This window comes from Orbicella faveolata, unplaced genomic scaffold (genome assembly GCF_042242905.1).
Source record: "Orbicella faveolata isolate gen_17 unplaced genomic scaffold, um_ofav_v1 contig_12, whole genome shotgun sequence".
Classification (NCBI taxonomy): Eukaryota; Metazoa; Cnidaria; class Anthozoa; order Scleractinia; family Merulinidae; genus Orbicella; species Orbicella faveolata.
This window is the reverse complement of record NW_028301539.1, coordinates 11,644,440-11,666,931: the sequence shown is the minus strand read 5'-3', so window position 1 is coordinate 11,666,931 and position 22,492 is coordinate 11,644,440. Positions and strand designations below refer to the sequence as shown.

At 38.4% G+C, this 22,492-nt stretch overlaps 6 protein-coding genes and 2 pseudogenes across 9 annotated transcripts; 5 read left to right on the top strand and 3 right to left on the bottom strand.

The window, feature by feature from the left end:
- The first annotated feature begins 574 nt into the window (after positions 1-574).
- On the top strand, positions 575-16,696 carry LOC149116661 (uncharacterized). 2 transcript variants are annotated; one of them, XM_089282401.1, is made up of 4 exons: positions 575-655; positions 11,573-11,646; positions 12,630-12,733; positions 12,981-16,696. In XM_089282401.1, exons 1-4 carry the CDS (start codon positions 594-596, stop codon positions 13,821-13,823), a joined length of 1,083 nt encoding a protein of 360 aa, XP_089138527.1. In that variant the 5' UTR covers positions 575-593; the 3' UTR covers positions 13,824-16,696. The 2 variants fall into 2 exon arrangements, with proteins under 2 accessions (XP_089138527.1, XP_089138526.1); XM_089282400.1 differs by having other exon boundaries at positions 585-688.
- On the top strand, positions 1,606-3,905 carry LOC149116666 (uncharacterized; annotated as a pseudogene). Its single transcript, XR_016205431.1, has 2 exons — positions 1,606-1,781; positions 2,455-3,905. The product of XR_016205431.1 is annotated as an uncharacterized LOC149116666 (transcript).
- Positions 1,992-5,044, bottom strand: LOC149116665 (THAP domain-containing protein 1-like). 2 transcript variants are annotated; one of them, XM_089282412.1, is made up of 3 exons: positions 4,786-5,044; positions 4,422-4,704; positions 1,992-3,853 (listed from the first exon to the last, which is right to left on the bottom strand). In XM_089282412.1, the coding sequence occupies exons 1-3, from the start codon at positions 4,879-4,881 to the stop codon at positions 3,816-3,818; spliced, it is 417 nt and encodes a 138-aa protein (XP_089138538.1). In that variant the 5' UTR covers positions 4,882-5,044; the 3' UTR covers positions 1,992-3,815. The 2 variants fall into 2 exon arrangements, with proteins under 2 accessions (XP_089138538.1, XP_089138537.1); XM_089282411.1 differs by lacking the exon at positions 1,992-3,853 and having other exon boundaries at positions 4,044-4,704.
- On the top strand, positions 5,470-8,078 carry LOC149116664 (uncharacterized). Its single transcript, XM_089283471.1, has 4 exons — positions 5,470-5,741; positions 6,177-6,544; positions 7,190-7,371; positions 7,697-8,078. The coding sequence occupies exons 1-4, from the start codon at positions 5,470-5,472 to the stop codon at positions 8,066-8,068; spliced, it is 1,194 nt and encodes a 397-aa protein (XP_089139597.1). The 3' UTR covers positions 8,069-8,078.
- Positions 8,242-9,999, bottom strand: LOC149116663 (uncharacterized). Its single transcript, XM_089282413.1, has 3 exons — positions 9,727-9,999; positions 8,897-9,249; positions 8,242-8,629 (listed from the first exon to the last, which is right to left on the bottom strand). The coding sequence occupies exons 1-3, from the start codon at positions 9,969-9,971 to the stop codon at positions 8,298-8,300; spliced, it is 930 nt and encodes a 309-aa protein (XP_089138539.1). The 5' UTR covers positions 9,972-9,999; the 3' UTR covers positions 8,242-8,297.
- Positions 10,130-10,940, bottom strand: LOC149116662 (uncharacterized). Its single transcript, XM_089283470.1, has 2 exons — positions 10,565-10,940; positions 10,130-10,443 (listed from the first exon to the last, which is right to left on the bottom strand). The coding sequence occupies exons 1-2, from the start codon at positions 10,665-10,667 to the stop codon at positions 10,130-10,132; spliced, it is 417 nt and encodes a 138-aa protein (XP_089139596.1). The 5' UTR covers positions 10,668-10,940.
- A 1,535-nt stretch (positions 16,697-18,231) lies between the features above and the next one.
- LOC149116660 (uncharacterized) lies at positions 18,232-19,249 on the top strand (annotated as a pseudogene).
- Positions 19,250-20,605: 1,356 nt separating this feature from the next.
- On the top strand, positions 20,606-21,727 carry LOC149116659 (uncharacterized). Its single transcript, XM_089280079.1, has 2 exons — positions 20,606-20,976; positions 21,229-21,727. Exons 1-2 carry the CDS (start codon positions 20,606-20,608, stop codon positions 21,725-21,727), a joined length of 870 nt encoding a protein of 289 aa, XP_089136205.1.
- Positions 21,728-22,492: the final 765 nt, after the last annotated feature.

The following is a 22,492-nucleotide window of genomic DNA, read 5'->3' as shown; positions in this document are numbered from 1 at the left end:
ACTATCAAATTTACACAAGGATTTCCTTTTGTTTGCTTCACTGCACACCATTCAACGACTCTTGGATATTTTGGCTTCGATTTTCTCGAAAACGAAAAGCAAACTGGCGAAAAAAACAGCAAGGCATTGTTAGGTAAGTAAATTGACAGCCATATGCAAAAAATCGGGCACTTTTGACGAAAAAAATTTTTTGACCTAAATAGTCACTTAGGAGGGTTTTCCACTAGCATCTTCATTTGCCTGCTTGTTCATGAAATTTGATCAGCACTTTCTGGGACACAGCAATATTTATAATAACTTTTGCTGAAGGTTGAAGTCCAGTCTATTAGATTGATACTTGAAATTTTTCAGCCTGACACTGAAAGTCATAGGTTCTTTTATGTTGGTTTTTAATGCATATGTTGTAGTTCAAATTTTTCCTTAGTTTCAAATTTATGAAACTAGTTTGATCTTTATTTTTCTTTGTCTTGTATCATATTCTTAAACAAAGGAAAATAAAAATCAACCCATTTTTAAAAATTTGACCTAAGAAAAAATTTGAAACAACAACATAATACACCTGCTCTTTATTGTAGATAGACAAGTACAAGGGAATGACATGCAACAGGCCACAGCCCAAAGATGGCAAGTCAGTGGTAGATGTGATTGAGCAGAGGTTGGAAGGATCTGGATTTGTTTTCAAGTCTGCGTAAGTTCAAGAATATTTATTTGTAATGTTGTAGTATATGCCTTTTAAAATAAATCAAGCAGTCACTTTTTCTATTTTGGTACCATTACCATTGTAACTTCAATATCACATACACATGTACATATATACATGGCATACATTCACGCACATATACATACATATACATACATGTAAAGCATGAAGTAGGTTTTCCCTTCAAACCGATGCAGGAGGCTCTAGGCACAAATACTTATGACAATCTTAAAAAAAGTCTATGCAGTTATTTTTTAAGAGAATCCACAAAAAGTTTCGTGGGAGACCAGGTTCAAAATGTGGGAAACTAACACAGAATGTACATATAGTAAAGAATAAGTGTCATACATGGCCATTTATCGATTTAAATATTTCGTCCTTATTTATCCCTTTTAATTTCTTATTATATTTATTGACATTCTTAAAGTTGTTGTCACTTTGTTGCGATGGGCAGACTGTTGTCTTTATTCGGTAATGGCCATCACAGATTTCCTTTTTTTTTTTTTCTATTTTTGCAATTAAGTTCCTTCAGTTATATGATGCCATGCGGATATTTGACGCCTTCATTCTTAGTATACGTTTCCTTCTTCGATTTCATATTGCACAATCGTTACATTTGGCCATTTCTGATTTCTAAAAACAATATTGTTTAGATTTCATTGCTTTTGTACCATCCGTGAAGTTTGCACTGTGTAATAGACCTCTTTAGCTTCGCGGTCACGTGGTCTACATTGGGTAAACAAAACATTCATGATGGCGGGCGCTAATGAACTTCTGTTGTAGCGTGGACAAAATCGTTGCGAAATCTCGCTTAAGTGTCCGCGATTACAATAGTAAATCATCTAAAAGGATGTGGAAAAGAAGAAATTGGAGAAAAAGGTTATAAATTCTTTACAGAAAATAACATGCATGATGTATTCGTGAAAGAAGAAGACAGTCGATCGAGGACTTGTTATGTCAAAGGCCGTTGTTTCCGAAGCCAGAAGAAGAGCGAAGCTCCTCATACCGTAAAATTGAAGATTGCTGCAGACAGAGAAGATAAAGGAAGTGTGGAAGAAGCAGAACGCTCATGCAAAGCGGGGTAAATATAACTCGAAGTTCCACCACAATTACAATGTAATTATCACGCTGGTGTAGGCCGTGAGTTTAGGTCACATTCCACAGGTCAGGATTACAGGTCACACGTACACATCGAATACTAAGCCGAAAAGTGTTTCGTCGATTTAAAACCGACGATAGTTAACTGGGCTTTTTGAACCTGCCGTAATTTTTTTTATCAAAAACACAAAGATTTGTGTTTTGTTTTGGACGCGGTAAAATTTTCATTAAATTTTATCCAGATTTTGAAAGCTCTAATTATGCTTTCATTAAATCCAATGGTCAGTGTGCATGTTAGCAGGTGAAATGTTTTTTTTTTGGTAAAATCTGTTTCCAACCTACATTAATCTGCTTTAACCTGTAGATAGCAATTTTAGCAATAATCTGAATTATTTTGAAGTCTAATAAATTGTTTATAAATTATGTTCAGGTTGAAACAAATCAGCTTAGGTTGGAAACAGATGTAACCCGAGAACCAATTTAACCTGCAACATACACAATCACGTTTCAATAACGTTTGGAAATCAATATTTTTGCATTGTTCACAGTGTGCAATTACTAATAGAGAGTTAAATTTTAGTCATATTTCCATGTGTATGTAAATGTATTGTATTGATGAGTTGCAATGTGACAAAATACAAATAACTTAATTGCAGGGTTGGAGGCCACTGTAACCATGTTTTTGCCTTGTTGTACCTGCTAAATCATTGGAGTATGTTGGGGATCACGGAGATCCCAGCAGATCAAACTTGTACAAGTGTGCCGCAGCAGTGGCACAAGCCACGAGGTGCCAGTATTGGACCAGAACCAGTAATGAAATGTACCTTTGTCAAAGCCTCGTCTGACCAAGGTGGCAAGCGAAAACTGGCTCCAGTAACTTGTAAACTTTATGATGCAAGGGGTAAACATCTCCAGTTAAATGGGTGGAAGCAGCAACATGTGATGGAAATGTGTCATTACCTTTCAAACGAAGAAAAACATTCCTCTTTTTCATACCTGATCAGTGATCAGGAATGTTCAACAGCTACACATACTGTTTTTGGGAATGTCCCTCTTGGTTCAACTTTAGGGTATCAACTGACTGATTTAAAGGAAACCAATACAACCTTTGCTTTTTATAAACCAAACAATTGTGTAACACTTCCAAGGGGTCAGCAACCACAGGGGGTTTTGGTTTTTCCCAAGATTCCAATTTCTAGTGCATGCAGTCAGCCATTTATTCCTCCCAGTAGCTTTACACATACAATGTCAGATCCAATTTTGCAAAGCATTAGCATAAACATTGAACGAGCTTGGGACCTTCAGATCAACACTGTTAGTCAAGCTCAGGAGCCCACATGGTTTGAAGAACGTAAACTTCGACTAACGGCTTCAAATTTTGGGAAAGTACTTCATAGAAAAAAGAGCCTACAGAGCCATTTCTTAAAAGTATTTTTGAAGCAAAGGATCTTTCAAATGTAGCATCAATTCGTCATGGAAAACAAAATGAAAAAGTAGTTAGATCTCACTATGCAAGAAAAATGCAGAAACACTTGGATAAGAACTTTACAGTATATGTACAGTATACCTTGGTGCTACCCCGGATGGTAAGGTGTGTGACCCAACTTCTGACCATCCCTTCAGATTACTAGAAATCAAGTGTCCCTACACTTGGAGGAATCACACCATGGAAGCAGCATGCGAGGATAGAAACTTCGCCTGCAGTATGGTTGATGGAGACCCAAAGCTTAGAACTGATGATAAACAGGGTTATTATGCACAAATCCAGGGACAACTTGCCCTTAGTGGCTTACCTTGGTGTGACTTTGTAATATATCTATCAGGATCACGTAGTCTTTTTGTACAACGTATTAACTTTGATCCTACCTATTGGAACAATACACTGTTACCTAAATTAACCATGTTTTATTTGAAGCATTGCATTCTAGTCTTGAGCAAAGAGAGGGCAACATCTGTTAATCCATGTGAACAGTCACTTTGCCACACGTACAGTGTAGCCCATTGAGAGTAGTAACTGTTAATACTGCATCAACATTAATGCACCAATTGAGGCTCCTTTGAATGGAAAAGCAAGGAAAACAAGTGTACTTGTTATTGTTGCAAACAAGTGCATTACTTAACTTTCCCTGCTAGCATTAGGTACAGGGTATTTAATGTATCTCACGTTTCTGTCACTGTTTTGTTTTGCAAGTAGATCTTGATTTTTAAGTTAGTCTTTGACTTCCTCAGCTAAACGAAGCTTCCACAGATAGAACACGATCTCTTGAAGAACCAGGATCAGCTTCTGGTTCCGAGCTCCCATCATCATCACTTTGTGATTCTTGATCAGAGTCGAATAACAACGACGTATCAATTTTGCGTTCTTTGCTCGCCTTCGTGTTCCAGTATGTGATGTGCTTTCGATGACCACCAGGGAGAACAAACTCAAGTACCCTTCGAAACTTTTCATAACTGGAAAACCCAGTTAAATGGCTAAAATATTTCTTTTCGTTACCTCTTCTGTGCACTAGATCTCTCAAAGCACTCACCGAGAACCTATGCTCGCAAGGTATCTCAATATAAACTTCACATCAAGGTATCTCAATGTTTGATTGAATGGAACGCGAGACAAAGTTCTCCCTACCAGTTTCGTCGTATTCTCCTTCACCCTCGGATGCCGTTTCCGTTAATTCCGATTCTAGCAAAAGATTCACCTCCTCGATCTTTCTTCGTTTTTCTGGTAATGATCGCTTAGGTGTTTGTTTAGTCCAGCTAAAAATTGATGGACAAGCGCCGGCTCTCAGATACCTTTTATTAGCGTGAGGGTTTACGAAATCTTCCTCTCGGAAGTGAACTGAACAAAGTTTTGAATATTTGGTGACCGCAAAATCTTTCTTCGTGCCCCTTTTTATCCTAAAGATCCAAACCTACAAAGTAAACAGATTAAATTACAGGTCCACATATAACACAGATTTACGCGATCGAGCGATCAGGCTACATGTGTTCACCTTGAGGAGTTTCTTGTCCTCTGGGAATCCATGCCAAGATAGCTCTTCCATAGTTGAGTTGTTGTAGCAATCATAAGCACAACAGTAGTGCACCATTTTGAACGAAAACAAGCGAAATTACGTCGAAAGAAGAGAACGTATCCTAACTCCGCGGTCTCTCGCTGCAATTCCTTTGCAAACACGAATGTTTGTTTACCCAATGTAAGTCACGTGTTCACCCTATGACGTAACAGTCTAAAGAGGTCTATTGTGTTGCCTCAACTCCATTCATGTCTAATTTGTGTACCTAACGGCAGTATTCCGTTATTCGTATTCTGCCTTCTGTAATTATGTTGCCCTGATTCCATGTCCATTCCGTTTTCCATATTCCGCCTTCTGTAATTATGTTGCCTCGATTCCATGTCTAATTTTCCGTTTTGGTAGACTATTCTGGACTTCTGTAATTTTGTTGCCTCGATTCCAGGTCTAATTTGTTTACCTAATTCCGTTTTTGGTATTCTGTTTTCTGTAATTATGTTACCTCAATTCCATGTCTATTTTATTTACCTAATTAAGAATTCAATTCCGTTGTTCGTATTCTGCCTTCTGTTGCCTCAATTCCATACCCAGCTTGGTTATTTTTTCAACCTCGCATACTCTTTTGGCGGGAAAATGTCACGTGACTAAAAAGGCGGGTTAAACAGCATGGCGGATCTTGTCTCGCTGGATTTCGAAGGAAAAACAGTCGGTTTAACGGCGTCAAGCCTTTACAAATCAACGATAGCTCGATTTCTTAATGTCCACGAGAACGGTTTACACTTAAAAGTGAGTAGAAATGGCAAAATTGAGAATATATGGCCTTCGTCAAATGGGAAGTTCTTATTACCACCCGGGATAACGAATGCCACTGTCATCGTATTTAGTGCTGAAGAATATCAAGACGAGGAAGAATTTGCGCCCTCTACCTTTGGCTTTCGGTACGTATTAAGTAATTTTGTTTCCGTATCGTTCATTATCCCTTCCTCTCGAGCTTTCTTCTCGACCTTTATGCGCTAGGTAATCAAGTACGGGCGTTTGACATTTTATGAAAAACATTCCTTTAAATTTTCTGCTCCGAAATTGTAGAACATGTTAACTGCTCAATCAAGGACAGCTAACAGCTACATGTTTATCTTTTTTTTAAAGAGTAATATTTATCTCTAATTTCTGATATAATATCATCCAGTGTTGTTTCTTAGTTTACTTATTCACATAATTCACAGACATCATCAATGTACTTTTGTGTATTTCATTCATTTATTTATTCATTTATTTTCTCGACGATATAATGTTCATGTGCTACTCTTAAATCTGAGTTGAAATAAAGTTGTGTATATTACATATGTCTGACTGTTGTCTTTTGTTATTGCTAGCTACAGCACTCCCTCATTCCCTCGCAAACCAACCCCAAGCGGAAGTAAATTTGTTCCTGCAGGACCATCAGGTGCTGGCTTTGGGAAAAGACCAGCACCGGGTCTTGCTTTTATCAAGAACAAGAAAAAGAAAACAGCGAGCCTTGTGAAGGACTTCACTTTTTCATCTGTTGATGATGAGGGCCAAATGGTGACAGTCTTCCCAATTTCAATCAATTTGAGTGAAGTCTCTCAGAAGTTTGGTCAGTTGTCTGTACCAATCATCTGTAGCGCTGTGGAACAAGAGCTGCGGGATCAAGGAGAGGTGGTAAGACTGGTAGTGGTGGATGCAAGGGGGCAACCTATCATGGATTCCTCTGAGACAAGAAGTAAGTTCTTCAGTTTTGTTTCATTTGCACCCTTACAGTCACAATGGACTTATCTTGTGGTGCAATGACACTGAAGGGAGTTTTGGTTTTGTTCTTGCCAGTGAACCAGGGTATTGTAGGTAGAAAAATAAAGTTTCCTTTCACGGACAGGAACTAATTTAAACTAAAACTGTATTTCACTATTTAACAAAGTGAGAAAAAGCTGTCAGTGTTTGGGGAAATGCTGTGGCTTGAGTTTTTCTCTATGGCTCTCTAATGACAGGAAAAGAAATGACAGGGCAGTTTGAACTCACTCCCTCGACCCATGATTCCTGCTTCTTGACATTATTTTTTTGGTGCTTCTCTCCCTGTCTTTGGTGGTGATGGTGTAGTAGTAGTAGTATCCCCTTTCACCCAGGTCTGCTAGTACTGCTCTTTATTGCTCAAAAAATCATGCATATATCATCATCATACGTAGGTGTTCTGCAGGCCACATGTCACTGCCAACTACTGAAAATGTGCATTGGTTCCTTGCCATAACCTTATCAAGCTGCATTGCTAACTATTTACATAAAGAATTGGTGTGACCGTGTTTATTTGTCAATAGCTATTTTAATTTTGGTGCAAAAAGTTACATACTCTGAAAAGTTTTTCTCACCTATGCAGAAGAACAGTTTTGGACATCTCAGCGAACATTTCGTGTGATATCACAGCATACATTCAAAAAGTGGAAACCAGGAGTCTGGCAAGCTCTTAACACTGGTCTTTACACTCTTGATGAGGGGGAGGAAGATGAAGCAAGGCAGGGAACAGTTCCTGAAGAACATCATTTCTTCTCACAGAACTCTGTAAGTATTCTTCAAGGAATCATACATGTAGGTGTATCTTTATAATATTCTGAGTTTAATAAAAATAGTCATTAGTAAAAAAAAAATTCAAACATACTTTTCAGGATTTCTTTAGGTCACACGACCACATTTCCAACTCTTGAGCACATGAATTAGAAATACAATTAAGAAAAATCGAGAGAAATGTGATTAAAATGGCAGCTTCTGAAATCGTTTTATTTCTATTTGAAACCTAATATAATTTCTAAAATTCAGTGCAAAAATATTAAAAATCCAAACTAATTCTCTAAGATGCATTTTTTTTTATTCTTTTTAACCTCCATAGGCTCAAACAGGAGACATGTCTGAGATAAAGAGTATGTTCCTTGAAATTAAAGATAATATAGAATCAAACAAGGAAGTTAAAAAGCTTAAGCAGGTGTTTACCTGTGTCATCTGCCAACAAACCAGTGCTGCAGTAATGTATTTTTGTGTGACTGGCTGTGGCCAGCTAATAGGCTGTTTTTTATGTGCATCCAAAATAGAGGATTGCCCTCTGTGCAGGGTTAGCCTGCCTGATCCACAACCGAGGAAGCCACTGAAAGTCAGTGGACTAGCTGGAATCTTAGGGATTCCTGACTTTTCTGTTACTTCAGCCTTACGGGAAGCAAAGATTGATGTGCAGGATGAGGAAGATGTGGACAATGAAATTCTTTAATTTCTATACATCTGTTATTGATAGCTTATAATAGTTTGTTGAGATTTCATTAGGATATGCAGATAAGCCTGGAACAACATTTGGAGTTTTAATGCCTTTGTTGATTAACTTGTGTGTGCCAGGCATTGACTGAAATTACTAATTATCAGTTACTCTTACTTTATGGAAAAAAGTTTATATTTTCTTTTTGATTGCAGTTCAACTTGTAGTTAATGTTTTAGTTCTCCAGTTATGAAGTGGCCTCTGTTTGGGCAAGGAATTCTGTTATTTCAATAAAACTTTTAATTGCAGTAACAAATGTGTCAATCCTGTCATGAACAACATCACAAAATATGCTTGCAAAAGAGGAGTTTCGAGAAAGAAATAAATGCTCCCTTGACTCTTGAAGGTGATCATAGCATGCGATTGGATCATAACCAATGCTAGGGTCAGTATTCAGCCTTCCGCCTCGTTCTTCATACATTCGTACAGCCTCTGGAGTTGTAGGAATCAAATGTGGTTCCAATGGCACAGCCTGATTTGTCCCTCTCATTTTCTCAATGGGTATACATCCTTTGGGTCCTGTAAATGAGAAGGAAATGTTTTCTAGTGTGTAAGCCATTAAATACATTCAGAATATACCAATGAATTGCTACATTCCACATTGATGCTCGAGCCACAACGCGTAATGTGGCTATAATGTACCCTTTCACTCCAGCTGCTTATTTGTTTGAAACACATTTTGAGCCAAATACTTCTGTAGATAACAATGCTGTATTGTTATGGCTACTTGTGGTTTCAGTGAAGTTCAAAGTGCATGACTTTCTGACATGAAATACCACCACTCACCTGGAATTCGGTGATGGTTCCAAGAATTAACAAAGTTTTCAGATCCCACTTTGCTGACATTTATGGTCAGCCAGGATACAGCAAAACTAACCATAGGATCTTCCATGTTGAAGATCTCTTGCTCTTTTATAATGCAGAGTGCCTTTTTAAGCGGATAGTTTACTCTGGAATTTTCCTCTGGCCAAAGCCTCTCTGCCCTGTAATTCTTGGTGGATGTTGTTTGCCTCCAAGGGGCCCTGCTGTTATCATGACGTCTATTCTTGAGTAGCTCCTGTACAAAGATGCAGAGACAGAACTCTGTGCCATGATCAACACGCACCTGATCAAATAACCCAAACTGAAGCAGAAGAGGCCTGTATTAGATAAAATGAAAACTAGTCAGCAAGGAGGATTGTTAAAAGGAAAAGGTTTGAAATCATGCGAAACAATATCACCCCCAGTTGATTTACCAACCAATCCAGCATGAGCTTTTAAAAAGCTTTGAAAGAAAATGAAAGATCTCTCCAATAAATTATAACCCAGGCCCAGTCACTCATGAAGTACTGCAAGACTACCTGATCATGAAGAAGTCTTTTTAATGTTGGGTTTACTTTTTGGATACCTCATAATTATTTTTGGATTTATACAAAGAGATGTAAAATTCATACATGTATATCTTCCAGATGCAGAAGGGGAGGGTACAATCCAATGATAGGGAGAGCTATAATTTTGAATTGTTTTTAGTTTTTGAGAGATTGGATCATAAAATTGTTGGTGAAAATAATTCAGATCTGATAAGTTAATCTTTAGGACATGTTTTGATCTGAAGAAGGTCTAAAAGGAGCACCTACCGAAATAGATATTGGTAGATAAGCACAGGGTTCTTTTTAGGTATTGTAATAAATCCAAGGACCATCCTACTACAGCCATCCAGAGCATGGACGTGGGTGACCCCAAACTCTTGGGCTAACTTCTCATTTTGGTCCATATGCAACTTATAGCCAAAATATGGTGCATAGTATGGAACTGGATTTGTTCTATCTAGTAGGTCATGTGCCCTTTCGTTGTGGGCGCTGGGAGCAACTATTCTCAGCATACTTGATATTCACCGCTGACTGATTTCACGACCGCGTGAACCTTGTTCCAGCTGATATCGAAGGGTGCCCTGCATCATGCGTCGCTCATATGTATGTCCATACTGTGGATCGAAATACACACTATTTGGGATAAGTTGTGAAGGGTAGGGGGTGAGGGCTAAAGCAAGTTAAGGGCATGAGGGGTGTGAGTGGGGAGGGAAGATGGGGAGGGGATGAGGGATAACATAGCTAATGTACGGGGAAGAAGTAAGACAAATTCGTAGCGCAAATCACATGAGGTCCGTGTTAATCTTTGTTGTTGGGTTAAAGCATAGTAAACAGAATAAATACGTAAATATACGGGTACCTGTTCGATGTTTCTTACGACCATTTCCTCCAGACATTCCTCTGAAACCCAGCGTAAAGCTGAAACATTTATGTTTCTCTTCTTACAGTATCTTCTGATACTTCTTGAACTAAGTCCCCGTGCTTCTATCAATCAAAACAAAGAGCTGACATAAACATAACATTACACGTTTAATTGGTTCAAACTGATAAATCAAGACCTGAATAAACCGGCGTTAAAAACTCCAGCTAAACACGCTAAACCTACCAGGATAGAGTGCTTGAAGTCTTTCACTTATAGCTTGGTAGGATAACTTCCTTTTAACGAGGTCTCGTATGAACTCCTCTTCAACGATTTCGTCTAGATTCATTTTGGGCCAATTTTCTTTTCAAAAATGCCCGCCCTATTTATGAGCACGTGATCTCAGGTTCAGTCTCCTCTCGAGCAACCTCGTCCCCACTTTGCACTGGGATCGAGGCAACATACTTGCAAAATGAGGAATGAAAAATACGAAATCAAGATGAAGAGGACCGAAAACAAACCACCGTCGAGTAGTAACAATCTATTCACCCACCAATTACAAGTACAATATAAAGAAAAAAAAAGGAATAAATAAAATCACGGGACTTTACCTAAGGGAGTCACTAGTACGGAATAAGAAATAACAGAAAAAGATAACAGTAAGATTAGAAGACGAAGCAATCACGATAATGATGTAATAACATCATTGCTTGATAGGCAAGACGATCCGAAGAAACTCAAAATACAGGCAAAAATATCGAACTTCATGACTACAAAATAACAATTAATAAATTAGAATTTCAGCATATAACCGGCCAATTTGGACATAGAATATATTGCAATGGCCACCTGGTACACTGATCCAAAACCCAGAAAATAAGCATGGAATCGAGGCAAGATAATTACAGAAGGCAAAAGACAGAAAGCCAACACGGAATCGAGGCAAGATAATCGCAGAATGCAAAAGACAGAACATAAATATGGAATCGAGGCAAGATAATTGCAGAATGCAAAAGACAGAAAGTCAACACGGAATCGAGGCAAGATTATAACAGAAGGCAAAAGTGAATTCAGGCGAATTTCAGAATACATTTTGAATAACAACATCAAAATTTGAAATGGCCACGTGGTACACTCATCGGAAAGTTGGCATCTCTGCTTCAAGCAGTGACTACATTGCTTTCAGGGATTGTGCATTGTTTTGAAGGAGTTAATAACTTCATACTTACACTTTGCAATTTCTTTTCCTTTCAGAGAAGACCTTCTAATCATGGATGGCGACACAAGATTAGCAAGGGCCACATACATTTCGCATGCCAAGAGAAATAGTGAGTTGAACAATGGCTTTCAGTTAGAGTGTCTACTGAACCTTGCTACAGTCTTTCTCACTTTAACAAAACCTTTGCACTAGCAAATGAATAGCCCAGCATATATATGGCACACAGTAAAATGTATGAGAATGTATTCACTATATAATGACAACTTCAATAGTATGAAGAATAGATTTTACACTCTTTGGCTTGCTTACAGCAAGGGTCCACTGTGCCCAGCAAATCATATAATTACCTTTATGTTCAAGCAAATATTTCTATCTTTTACTTGTTTAAGGTATTAAATCATCTTGTAGGTTGACAAACACCGCACTAGTACTGTATTTACTCAAATAAGCGCAGTGGCACTTATTATATTAAATTTTTTACCCCTCAACGAAGTGCAGTGCTTATTCAAGGGCGGTGCTTAGGTAAAAACTGGACACGACAAGGAAATCTTTTCTTTTAATTTAATGCTATATTTACTATCGGTATAAGAATTTTACAGTATGTAACAGAAGTGTCTTTTAATTGTCACCACTCGTCTCTTGCAGCACTTTTCAATTGCTTTATCAGTGGTGTGTTCACTCAACTTCGATTATCGCACTTTGTGGGCAAGCTGCGAAATATAATCACATGGAACTTAAGAACACTGCTTTTGATGGAAAAAGAATTTCCAATGCTGTTTTAGAGTTGTTTTGTAGTGGTTTTTAGTTATACAGAATCCTTGAATAAGCTCTGCATCTGAACTGTGGCACATATTTAGGGGTGGCGTTTATTAACATTTTGTCCCAAATGCACCTTTTATTCAAGTAACTACATGTACAATATGCGGTGTTTTCTTGCTTGGGGACCATTTTCACCTCATTCTTTTAAAATCATGTCTGAGCTGTCCCCTTATCCAGTGTAAGGGTGTCTGTTAGTAGAGCTTTGACCGTAATATACTATACTTGACATACATGCACAAAATAATTAGAATTCTGTTATTTTTATTTCATAAGGTGACTATGTCAAGGTTGTATTACAATCAGTCTTCTCCACAGTGGGTACAACCAAAATTCCCCTTTGTGGTCTAAACAGCGAACAATGGCTACAAGACATCAAGGTACATTCATGTATTTTAATTCACCTGGTACTATTATTGACACAATGACCATGTCCCAAAATGCCCTGTCTTTAACTGCAAGGGGATAGAGTATTGTGTATATTGCAGTCAAGGCTTACTTTGCTGTATTTGTCTCTTACAGTGAATTTCATTCAACATCTCAGTGGATAAAAGTACATGTAAAGGAATGTCAAATGAAAAACTTTTTTTTTAACTAACACTGACACCTTTTAAATTCCCCATGTAGGTTGGGCAGAAGTTCTACTGGCCTGAAAACCAGGTGGTGAAGGCAAGTAGAATCAAGTCAACTAAGAAGAAAAACAGTGGAAAATCAAGAAAAAACAAGAAAGTGAAGGCTGGTGAAGGTGATGGTGTTGTGGCTGGTGATGGTGGTAATGTTGGTGAATTTGAAGATGTGGCTGTTGCTGTGCATGTGTTGACTAATGAAGGTATGAAAAAAAAGAAAAAGAAAATCAAGAGGGCTGACAGTACTACTGGTGTTGAGGGTGTTGTGGCTGGTAATGGTGGTAATGTTGATGAAGGTGTAACTGTTGCAGTTAACATGGCAGCTGAAGGAAAGAAAAAGAAGAAAAAGAAAAACAAGAGGGCTGAAAGTACTGCTGGTGTTGAGGGTGTTGTGGCTGGTGATGATGTTGTGGCTAGTGATGATGTTGTGGTTGGTGATGATGTTGTGTTTGGTGATGATGTTGTGTTTGGTGATGATGTTGTGTTTGGTGATGATGTTGTGTTTGGTGATGATGTTGTGGCTTATGATGATGTTGTGGCTTATGATGATGTTGTGGCTTATGATGATGTTGTGGCTGCTGATGACGTTGTGGTTGATGATGATGTTGAGGCTGGTGGAGGTGCAACTTTTGTGGTGGTGGCTGATGAAGGTAAGAAAAAGGAAAACAAGAGGGCTGGCAGTGATGTTAAGGGTGTTGTTGCTGGTGAAGGTTTGGGTGAGGCTGGCAAGAAGAGAAAGAAACCATCTTGGGAATATGTTCCTATTGTTGCTGAAGTTGAGGAACAGCTTCCACCAAAAAGACGTCGGCCTCAAAAAAAGAATGAGGACTTTGTCAGTTATTAAACTACACTGGTGCTGAAGAGTTAAAAGGAAAAAGCAAAGGTCAAGAGAAATTACGGTCAAAACCTTAAACTGAAATATATAAAAATATATGGACAAATTGCATTCAATTATATTTTTCAAGTATGTCTTTTTCTTGTTCTTTACAAGTCTGGCCAAAATGTACGTACTGTACGTGTTATGAGCATGATATGGATTACAAAAACCCATAATTCCTCTCGATCTTGGCTTTTCTCTATTGTTGCTGACATTTTTTTTTAATGAGTGCTGTATGGAATTATTTAAATAATTATACACTGGATTGCACGTTATTTTTAGTTTTAGGTACACCATTCATTGCAATCGTGTATGACATCTTAGACTGAAATTTGGTCTTGTGTAAGATACTCCCTATGTAATGTTTGTATTGGATTTCCAAACATTATTTTTTATAAGCACATGTATTTCATGATTGCAACATTACTTTATTTTGACATAAATATTTATAAGAAGAGAATATACATTGCCGACCTGCACTAATCATGAGCTGTACATAGGGAAAAAAGTAATAAACAATATCAGTGCCTATGACTAGCCAGCTGTTTTTGAATTTCATTTATTGTCTTCACTCATGAAGTAGTTTAACCAAACTTAAACCATCGGAAATTAAAGTGAATGACACTTTTTTAGGGTACCTTTACAAAGATGCATATGTTTGAAATGTTCTGTATGATTTCACATTCATTTCACATGTATTTCTATATAATTTCACTCATGATCATGATCATGATCATTCCATCTTGATAATTATATGGTCAGTGTCCATGTGATTAAAATGCTTTGATGGCTATTTAACATTGCTAGGATTATACATACATCCCCATCCCATTTATAATTAATTAATTATTTGATCATGCATGATCATGATCTGACATATTTTTTTGTCATTTCACATCCATTTCACATCCATTTCACATGTACTCGAATGTTTTCCCATCTATTTCACATTGTTTTAATTTCAATTCCTGCTATATATATTTGAACACAAACACATATATACATTTAATTTAATTTATTTTAATTTATCATTTATATATATCAAAATGCTGATCAGTTGCTTACGAAATTTCACACCCATTTCATGATCACATGTTTTATGACTACTTGATCTAAAAGAATTTCACATCGATTTCACATGTTTTGACCATGTGAAAAGGAGGACAACATTTCACATGGTCATTTCACATGGAAATGATGTGAAATAACCATGTGAAATGCCTGTAATTTCACATGGTCATTTCACATACATTTCACATGGCACCCTCCAGTAGTGTATAAGGCTAACAGCAAAGAAAAATTTTCCAACTACACACCAATCTCAGTTCTGCCATGTTTCTCCAAAGTTCTTGAAAAGCTAATGTATAAAAGAGCAATTACATTTCTCAACAAAAATAACATTTTATCTAACAATCAGTATGGATTCAGAGCTGGGCACTAAACCCAGCAAGTAGTCATAGAGCTTGTTGATAAGATATCACAGGCAATTGAGAGAAATGAATACATGGTTGGATTATTCTTAGACCTCCCTAGAGCATTTGATACAGTAAATCACCATACACTAATAGGAAAACGTGAGCATCATGGCTTTAGGGGGGTGCATTAGAATGGTTTAAAAATTATCTCACAGATAGGAAACAAATTGTAAACTATAAGTCAGTAAACTCAGATACATTAGTTGTAAGTTGCGGGGTCCCACAAGGATCGGCTCTAGGTCCTTTGTTATTTTTAATATATGTAAATGACATTTCACAAAGCTCAAGTCTTCTCTCATTTTTGTTGTTTGCGGATGATACTAATTTACTCTTTAGCCACAAAGATATAAAGATTTTAGGTGAATCAGTAAACCAGGAACTCTGCAAAGTTGCAAACTGGCTTGCTTGCAATACGTAATCTTTAAATGTGAAGAAAACACATTTTATGATTTTTAAAGCAAAGAACAAAAAGATGAACCATAATATAAATATCAAAATTGGTAATGAAATTATCGAACGTGTTAATGATACTGATTTCTTAGGGTTGATTATTGATGATGATCTGTCTTGGAAGCATCATATTATTAAAGTAACTTCTAAGATATCAAAGCTACGTGGGATTATGGTTAGAGCAAGACATTATTTACCTATAAGAACATTACGAACTGTATATAATGCTATGGTTTACCCATACTTGAGTTATTGTAATGTTGTATGGGCAAGTATTTATCCTTCTAGATTAGATGCTCTACACAAAGTACAAAAGAAAATTATAAGAATTATAACTCTTTCTAAGTACCAGCAAGAAAGTAGACAATTATTCATATCGCTCCAATTGTTAAACATATATGAGTTACACTCTTACCAATTAGGCTTATTCATTTATTCATACACCACGGGAAGCTTGGCTAGTGCTTTCTCAAACTATTTCTCACTGAATAATACTATTCGTCAACATTATACCAGGTCTTCTGGAAAATGTCATATGAAATTCAAAAGAACAAATTATGGAAGATTCTCTATAAAATATAAAGGTCCTATGATTTGGAATACCTTGCCAGATGTTTTAAAGAATATAAGGTCTTTGCAGATGTTTAGAAAGAAATTGAAAACTTTTGTGCTTAATCAAAACATTGATTATTAGATAAATTTAAACTCATTATCTTTATTATTGCTGTTTTGTGGACACAGATTTATATGGCCACCATATATTACGAAATGTATTGAGTTATGTTATATAATAGGGGGATGTCCTCAGAAAAGCTTGTATGAGCTTGCTGGGATCTCCTGCTACTCTAAAATGTTATTTATTATATATCACACTGTTGTAATAGATGAGTGGCAAATAAATCTTCACAAACCCCATGCAACCCGGGCCAATTTACTTCAAAACTCCACATAAATGTGCTATTTTTGGAGTTATGTGCAAGGCGATCGCATGCCAGGTACACTACCTGATCCATGAAGCCACTGACGTCAGTAAAGGAGCAAATACGACTATAAGTTATGTGCACTATTATATTGAACATCATGGACTTGGAGAAACTTTCTGTTCATCTTCATGCAGAGAACTGTTTGGGTCAGAACAGAAACAGTTATTTTATATGGTACTTGACCTGGAGGACAATACGTCAACTTCACCATTCTGTTAAATATTCATTTCTCATTGCTGGACACATGAATTTTGGACCTGATTGATGTTCAACAGATCCTTCAAACTGAACTACATATCGTCAATATATGAATTTGCTAATATGGAGTTGTTGAGCACTGGAATCAACAAAGCACAACTTGTTGGTACACATGATGGAACAGTTATTGTGCCGGTTTATGAATGATCTTCATTTCTTGAACAATTTTCAAAAGGGTACCAAATATCAAGAACTATCACCACTTTAAATTTTCAAAGGACGAGACCAGTATAGTTTATTTTAAAGAGAGAAACTCGTCTCAAGAACAGTCCATGATGCTTTTAAAAAATTGCAGAATCCTTCCCCCCGCCACACGACTTCCAGCCAAAGTGAATCCAGCAGGGTTGAGCCAAGAACAACAGCAGTACCTCTACTGTGAGATAAGACAGTTTTGTAAGCCTGGAACAGAACATCTGGTTGCACCAGCACCATCAATGCTCTCTTAATTAGTACCCTACAAGCACTGTATTTTTAGAAACCTCAAGTTTTATCTTTTTACTTAGTTATGACAGTCTTGAGCTTTGAATTGTATTACAATGATTTATTATGAAAGCGACGCATATGTGCCAAAGATGTTATATGATGCAAATAAACTAGACAACTAGTTGGCAGGTGAATTGGAAAGATTTCCGTATAACCCCATACACTTATTATGCATGCAGAATTATTAATTATGTATGCGCTCTATTGTTTTTGAAGAAAATAGGAATTCCCGAGGGTATTGAATATATACATTGATAATTACTACTTACTCTATGAATAAAAGAGGATTTCATTGCGCGCTTTTGCGCGCTGTCTTTTCACTGATTCTCTTCTTCCCCTAGCTCCATTCTTCTCTCTTTTTCTTCTCCATATTATCCAGGCTCCTTGCGCATTTTTTTTCCTCTTTTTACCTTGTACTCCTGCAGGTCTCGAACCACTTACCTTTCGCATACCTCTCGCTTACCAGTCTCTCTTCCACACCACTACACTACGAGGTTCAGTTGAGAATTTGCACTCGAAAAATCATTTTTATTTTACTTCACTCGTTCACATTGCCAAAAATTTACATTACAATTAAATTATTCCTCTGTTTAAAGCATGTTTCACGCTGCACGAAAACACGCATCGCATGTTTTTATCACTAGCTCCCTGGTGAATATAAAGGGGATGATTTATTTCTTTCTCCCTGTTGCCTCTATTCTGTCATTTACAGTTTACCGTTTTTATAGGAATGTCTACTCTAAACTTTTTTAAATTGTGTAAAATTTTGGCGGATCACGATCAGTGCATACAGTGGTGCAAGGAACACAACCTGCTCACGTCGTCAGTTATGTGTCCATGGGAAAATTGTAGCAATACAGTGACGTGGACACAACGAGCTTCATCGCGAAATGGGTTCGAATGGCGGTGTTCGAGAAGAAAATGCAATGGCATGGCATCAGTGTGCCAGAACTCGTGGTTTTCTGGAAGCAGGCTGTCCATTGAAAAAGTATTAGCCCTAAAGTACGCTTGGGCGCACAAATTTACTATTACTCAAGCAGTGCACGAGACCTCACTAGATGACAAAACCACTTCAACAGAAACGGTGATAGATTGGTATAACTATTTCCGAGAGATTTGTGCCGACAGAATCATGAATCATCATGCGGGGCAAATAGGCGGACCAGGTAAGACTGTGGAGATTGATGAGTCCAAGTTTGGCAAAACGAAGTACAACCGCGGTCGCTACATCGAGGGACAGTGGGTCTTTGGCGGCATCTGCCGCGAGACCAAGGCCTGCTTTCTTGTTCCGGTAGCGCAAAGGGATAAAGACACACTCTTGCCCATCATACGCGCCCACATATTGCCGGGGACACGCGTGATGAGCGACATGTGGAAAGCTTACAACTGCCTAAAAGACGAGGGCTATAGTCATCTCACAGTTAACCACAGCATAAACTTCGTAGACCCAGACACAGGTGCACACACCCAGCGCATTGAAAATACATGGTGGGGAGTCAAATGAAGTATGCCTCGTACAGGAACATCCAAAGATCTCTTTGAAAGCTACCTACAGGAATGGATGTGGCGTAAGCACTATGGAGATGATCCTTTTGGAAACATTATCAAGCATATTGCCGACTTGTACGAAGTGCGCAAAGATGCGTAAATTGTTCCTTGTACCACTGTATGCACTGTTCGTGATCTGATCGCCACTTCATGGAGGAAAGAAACAAAATACACAGCTTCATCGCATGGGTCTGAACTTGAGGAAGGAAATCAAGGGGAAAAAAACGCTGAGAGATGCGACAGGTAAGCTATAATTTTTATTTCACTTTGTTTACATTTACAAAATTAGTATAATAGTGGCTAACCCGCTCAACAGATTATTGCGAACCGCAAGCAGCCGGTTTTGCTTAGGCCTAAAGCAGTATTTTTAAGCTTTTTTAAACTAGTGAACAAAGAAATCGTTCCATTTTTGCGTATTTTAGATAGAAAATTGGAAAAAAATCTAAGTCTAAAAGTATGCGACACTTAGAAAAAAATGGTAAAATTTAGAGTTATTCAAATCAAATAAGTCTCAAAGGAGCGCTATTGTTTACTCTGTTGTTTAGTTAAACAAAGAACTGTATGCATAATAAATGTATGGGGTTATACAGAAATCTTGCCGGTGAATTTGAAGTCTTATGTTGTTTACCTCGGTGACTTCGCCCAGATTTAGATGTCTAGTACCAAAAAAATTACAAATCACTTCAAAGTCAACGCACTCGGTCAGATTATTTTCGATCTTTTGCGTTTTTATGCTTTCAGTGCATGCAACACAAAATTAGGCAAAGGGAAGGCCGCTATTGTTCTTAACTGTCCCACATTGCAAAATCATTTCGAAGTCAACACACATGGTTAGATTTTTTTCAATCGCTTTTATGCTTTCAGTACGCGCAACACGAGAAAAAGCAAAGGAAAGGTCGCCGCTGTTACTTACTGCCCTACATTGCTATATTGAGTGTGGAACACTATTGAACTAGAAAAGATTGAGATATCTAAAAAGTTGCATTTGTGGAGCCACATTGATGAAAACCGTGATTGCCAGTTAAATCAAGGAAAAGGGCGACCCCAAAGAAGACTGGCGAGCAAAGAAAGGGGGAGGAAGCTGCTGCTGAGAAAAATGGAAGTGGTCCTGAAAGCGGCAAGGAAAGCGAAAAGGAGCAAGAAAAACATGCATGGAGTTTAGTGCTCTCATGCTGAACATTGGCTTGATGTCAACGACAAGCCCCTCACAAGAAGAGGATTGTTATGTGTTGTTTCCTCAGTATATGATACGCTTAGGTTTGCAGCCCCATTGATACTCCCAGCCAAAGTGATATTACAAAATTTATGTCGAAAGAGATTAGAGTGGAATGACCCGATCCCTACCGAGGAAAAGGAGCGTTGGCTAAAATGGTTGAAAGATCTGCCCAAGCTCGAACACTTCTCAGTTGATTGCTGCTTTAAGCCACAGAACTTCGGGAGAACTGCGTCGCTGCAACTACACCACTTCTCAGACACTTCGCAACAAGGCTATGGTGGAGTCTCTTATCTCAGATCTATGAATGACAAGGGTACAATTCACCGTTCATTTAAGATGGGAAAGGCACATACTGCTCGACTAAAGTATATAACAATACCAAGGCTAGAATTGTTAGCAGCTGTTCTTGCATCAAGGCAGGACAAAATTACTAAAGGAGAGATTGACATTCCAATACATGATTCCGTGTTTCGGACAGACAGTACTTGTGCAATGAACTACATAAGAAGCAACGACCAGCGATTTCACACCTTCGTTGCTAACAGAGTGGTGATCATACATGATGGATCTTCCCCATCTCAGTGGAGGTACGTGAACACCGAAGTGAACCTGGCAGATGACACCTCAAGAGGTCTAACAATAGACTCTCTTATTAAGAAGAATCATTGGATACGCGGTCCCGATTTCGTTTGGGAGCAGGAGTCAAGGTAGCCTGCACACCCGACTACCGTCCGAGAAATAGCTGATGACGACCCTGAGATCGAGAGGGAAACTCGCACATTTTCCGCTGTACTGGACTCTGAAACAAATAGCATGAACAAATTGCTCGAGAAATTCTCAGATGGTCTCAACTGAAGAAAATTGTAGCCTGGATCTTGTGCTATCGAGACGGACTGAGAGCATTTGTGTGAGAGGCGTAAAAGGGGGTCGTTGTTAGCACTGAAATCCACCATTGGCAGGGAGAGTGAGTCTATTAATGGGAATGAGATTAACAGAACAGAGAAAGAAGTTCTAAAATTCGATCAAGGTCAAATCTTTGAAGAAGAAATGTCCTGTCTCAAACAGAAAGGAGGAGGCAGTGGAGACAATAGCTCAAAGCGCAGCAAAGAGAAGGAATCACTGGTTAAGAAAATGAGCGTGATTGACAAGCTTGCACCAATGAATATCGATGGTCTTCTGTATGTTGGGGGACATTTGACACAAGCTTGCATACCAAATGCTGCCAAGCACCAACTAATCCTGCCCAAGAAACATCACGTCAATTCAATCGTGCGCCACTATCATCTAAAGTCAGGTCGTTCAGGCCTGGAACATGTGCTGTCCTCTATTCATGAAAGGTTTTGGATCATTAAGGCAAGATCTGCTGTGAAGAGCATGCTAGCAACTGCTTCAACTGCAAAAGGAGGCGAGCACCATCAGGGGAGCTGCAAATGGCAGATCTGCCCACTGAACGTATGAGACCTGAGAAACCGCCTTTCACATTTGTAAGAGTCGACTGTTTTGGCCCGTTCATTGTGCAGAGAGGAAGAAGCCTTGTGAAAAGATATGGGGTCTTGTTCACCTGTTTGTCTGTAAGAGCCATACATTTGGAGGTCGCTCACAGTCTTGATACAGACTCCTTTATCAACGCCATGCAACAGTTCAATGCTCAAAGGGGACAACCTGAAGAAGTAAGATCAGTCAATGGTGGAAATTTTGTTCGTGGGGAAAGGGAATTGCATGAAGCGATCGAGGGCTAGAAGCAACACAAGATTGGCAAATTTTTGCTGCAATGGAATGTTAGATGGACATTGAACCCCCAAGGAGGTTCTCACCATGGTGGAATTTGGAAACATTGCATTAGGACAGCGAGAAAGGTTATGGGCGCTTTGACAAAGGAGCATATCCTTGATGATGAAGGCAACATTATTGTGTGAAGTGGAATCTATTGCAAATGGTGGGCTGCTGACTAAAGCCTCAGATGACCTGAGAGATATGGAGCCCCTCACACCAAATCATCTGCTGTTACTTTGTGCAGGACCTTCGGCACCACCTGGCCTCTTCTCCAAAGGTGAAATTCACTCTCGCAGATGCTGGCGGCAGGTTCAATACCTAGCAGACGTATTTTGGTGTAGGTGGATCAAGGAAAACCTTCCTTCCCTGCAAGAAAGACAAATATGGAATCGACCTAGGAGGAATTTTGCTGTTGATAACATTGTCTTAGTAGCTGATCTGAGCTACCCA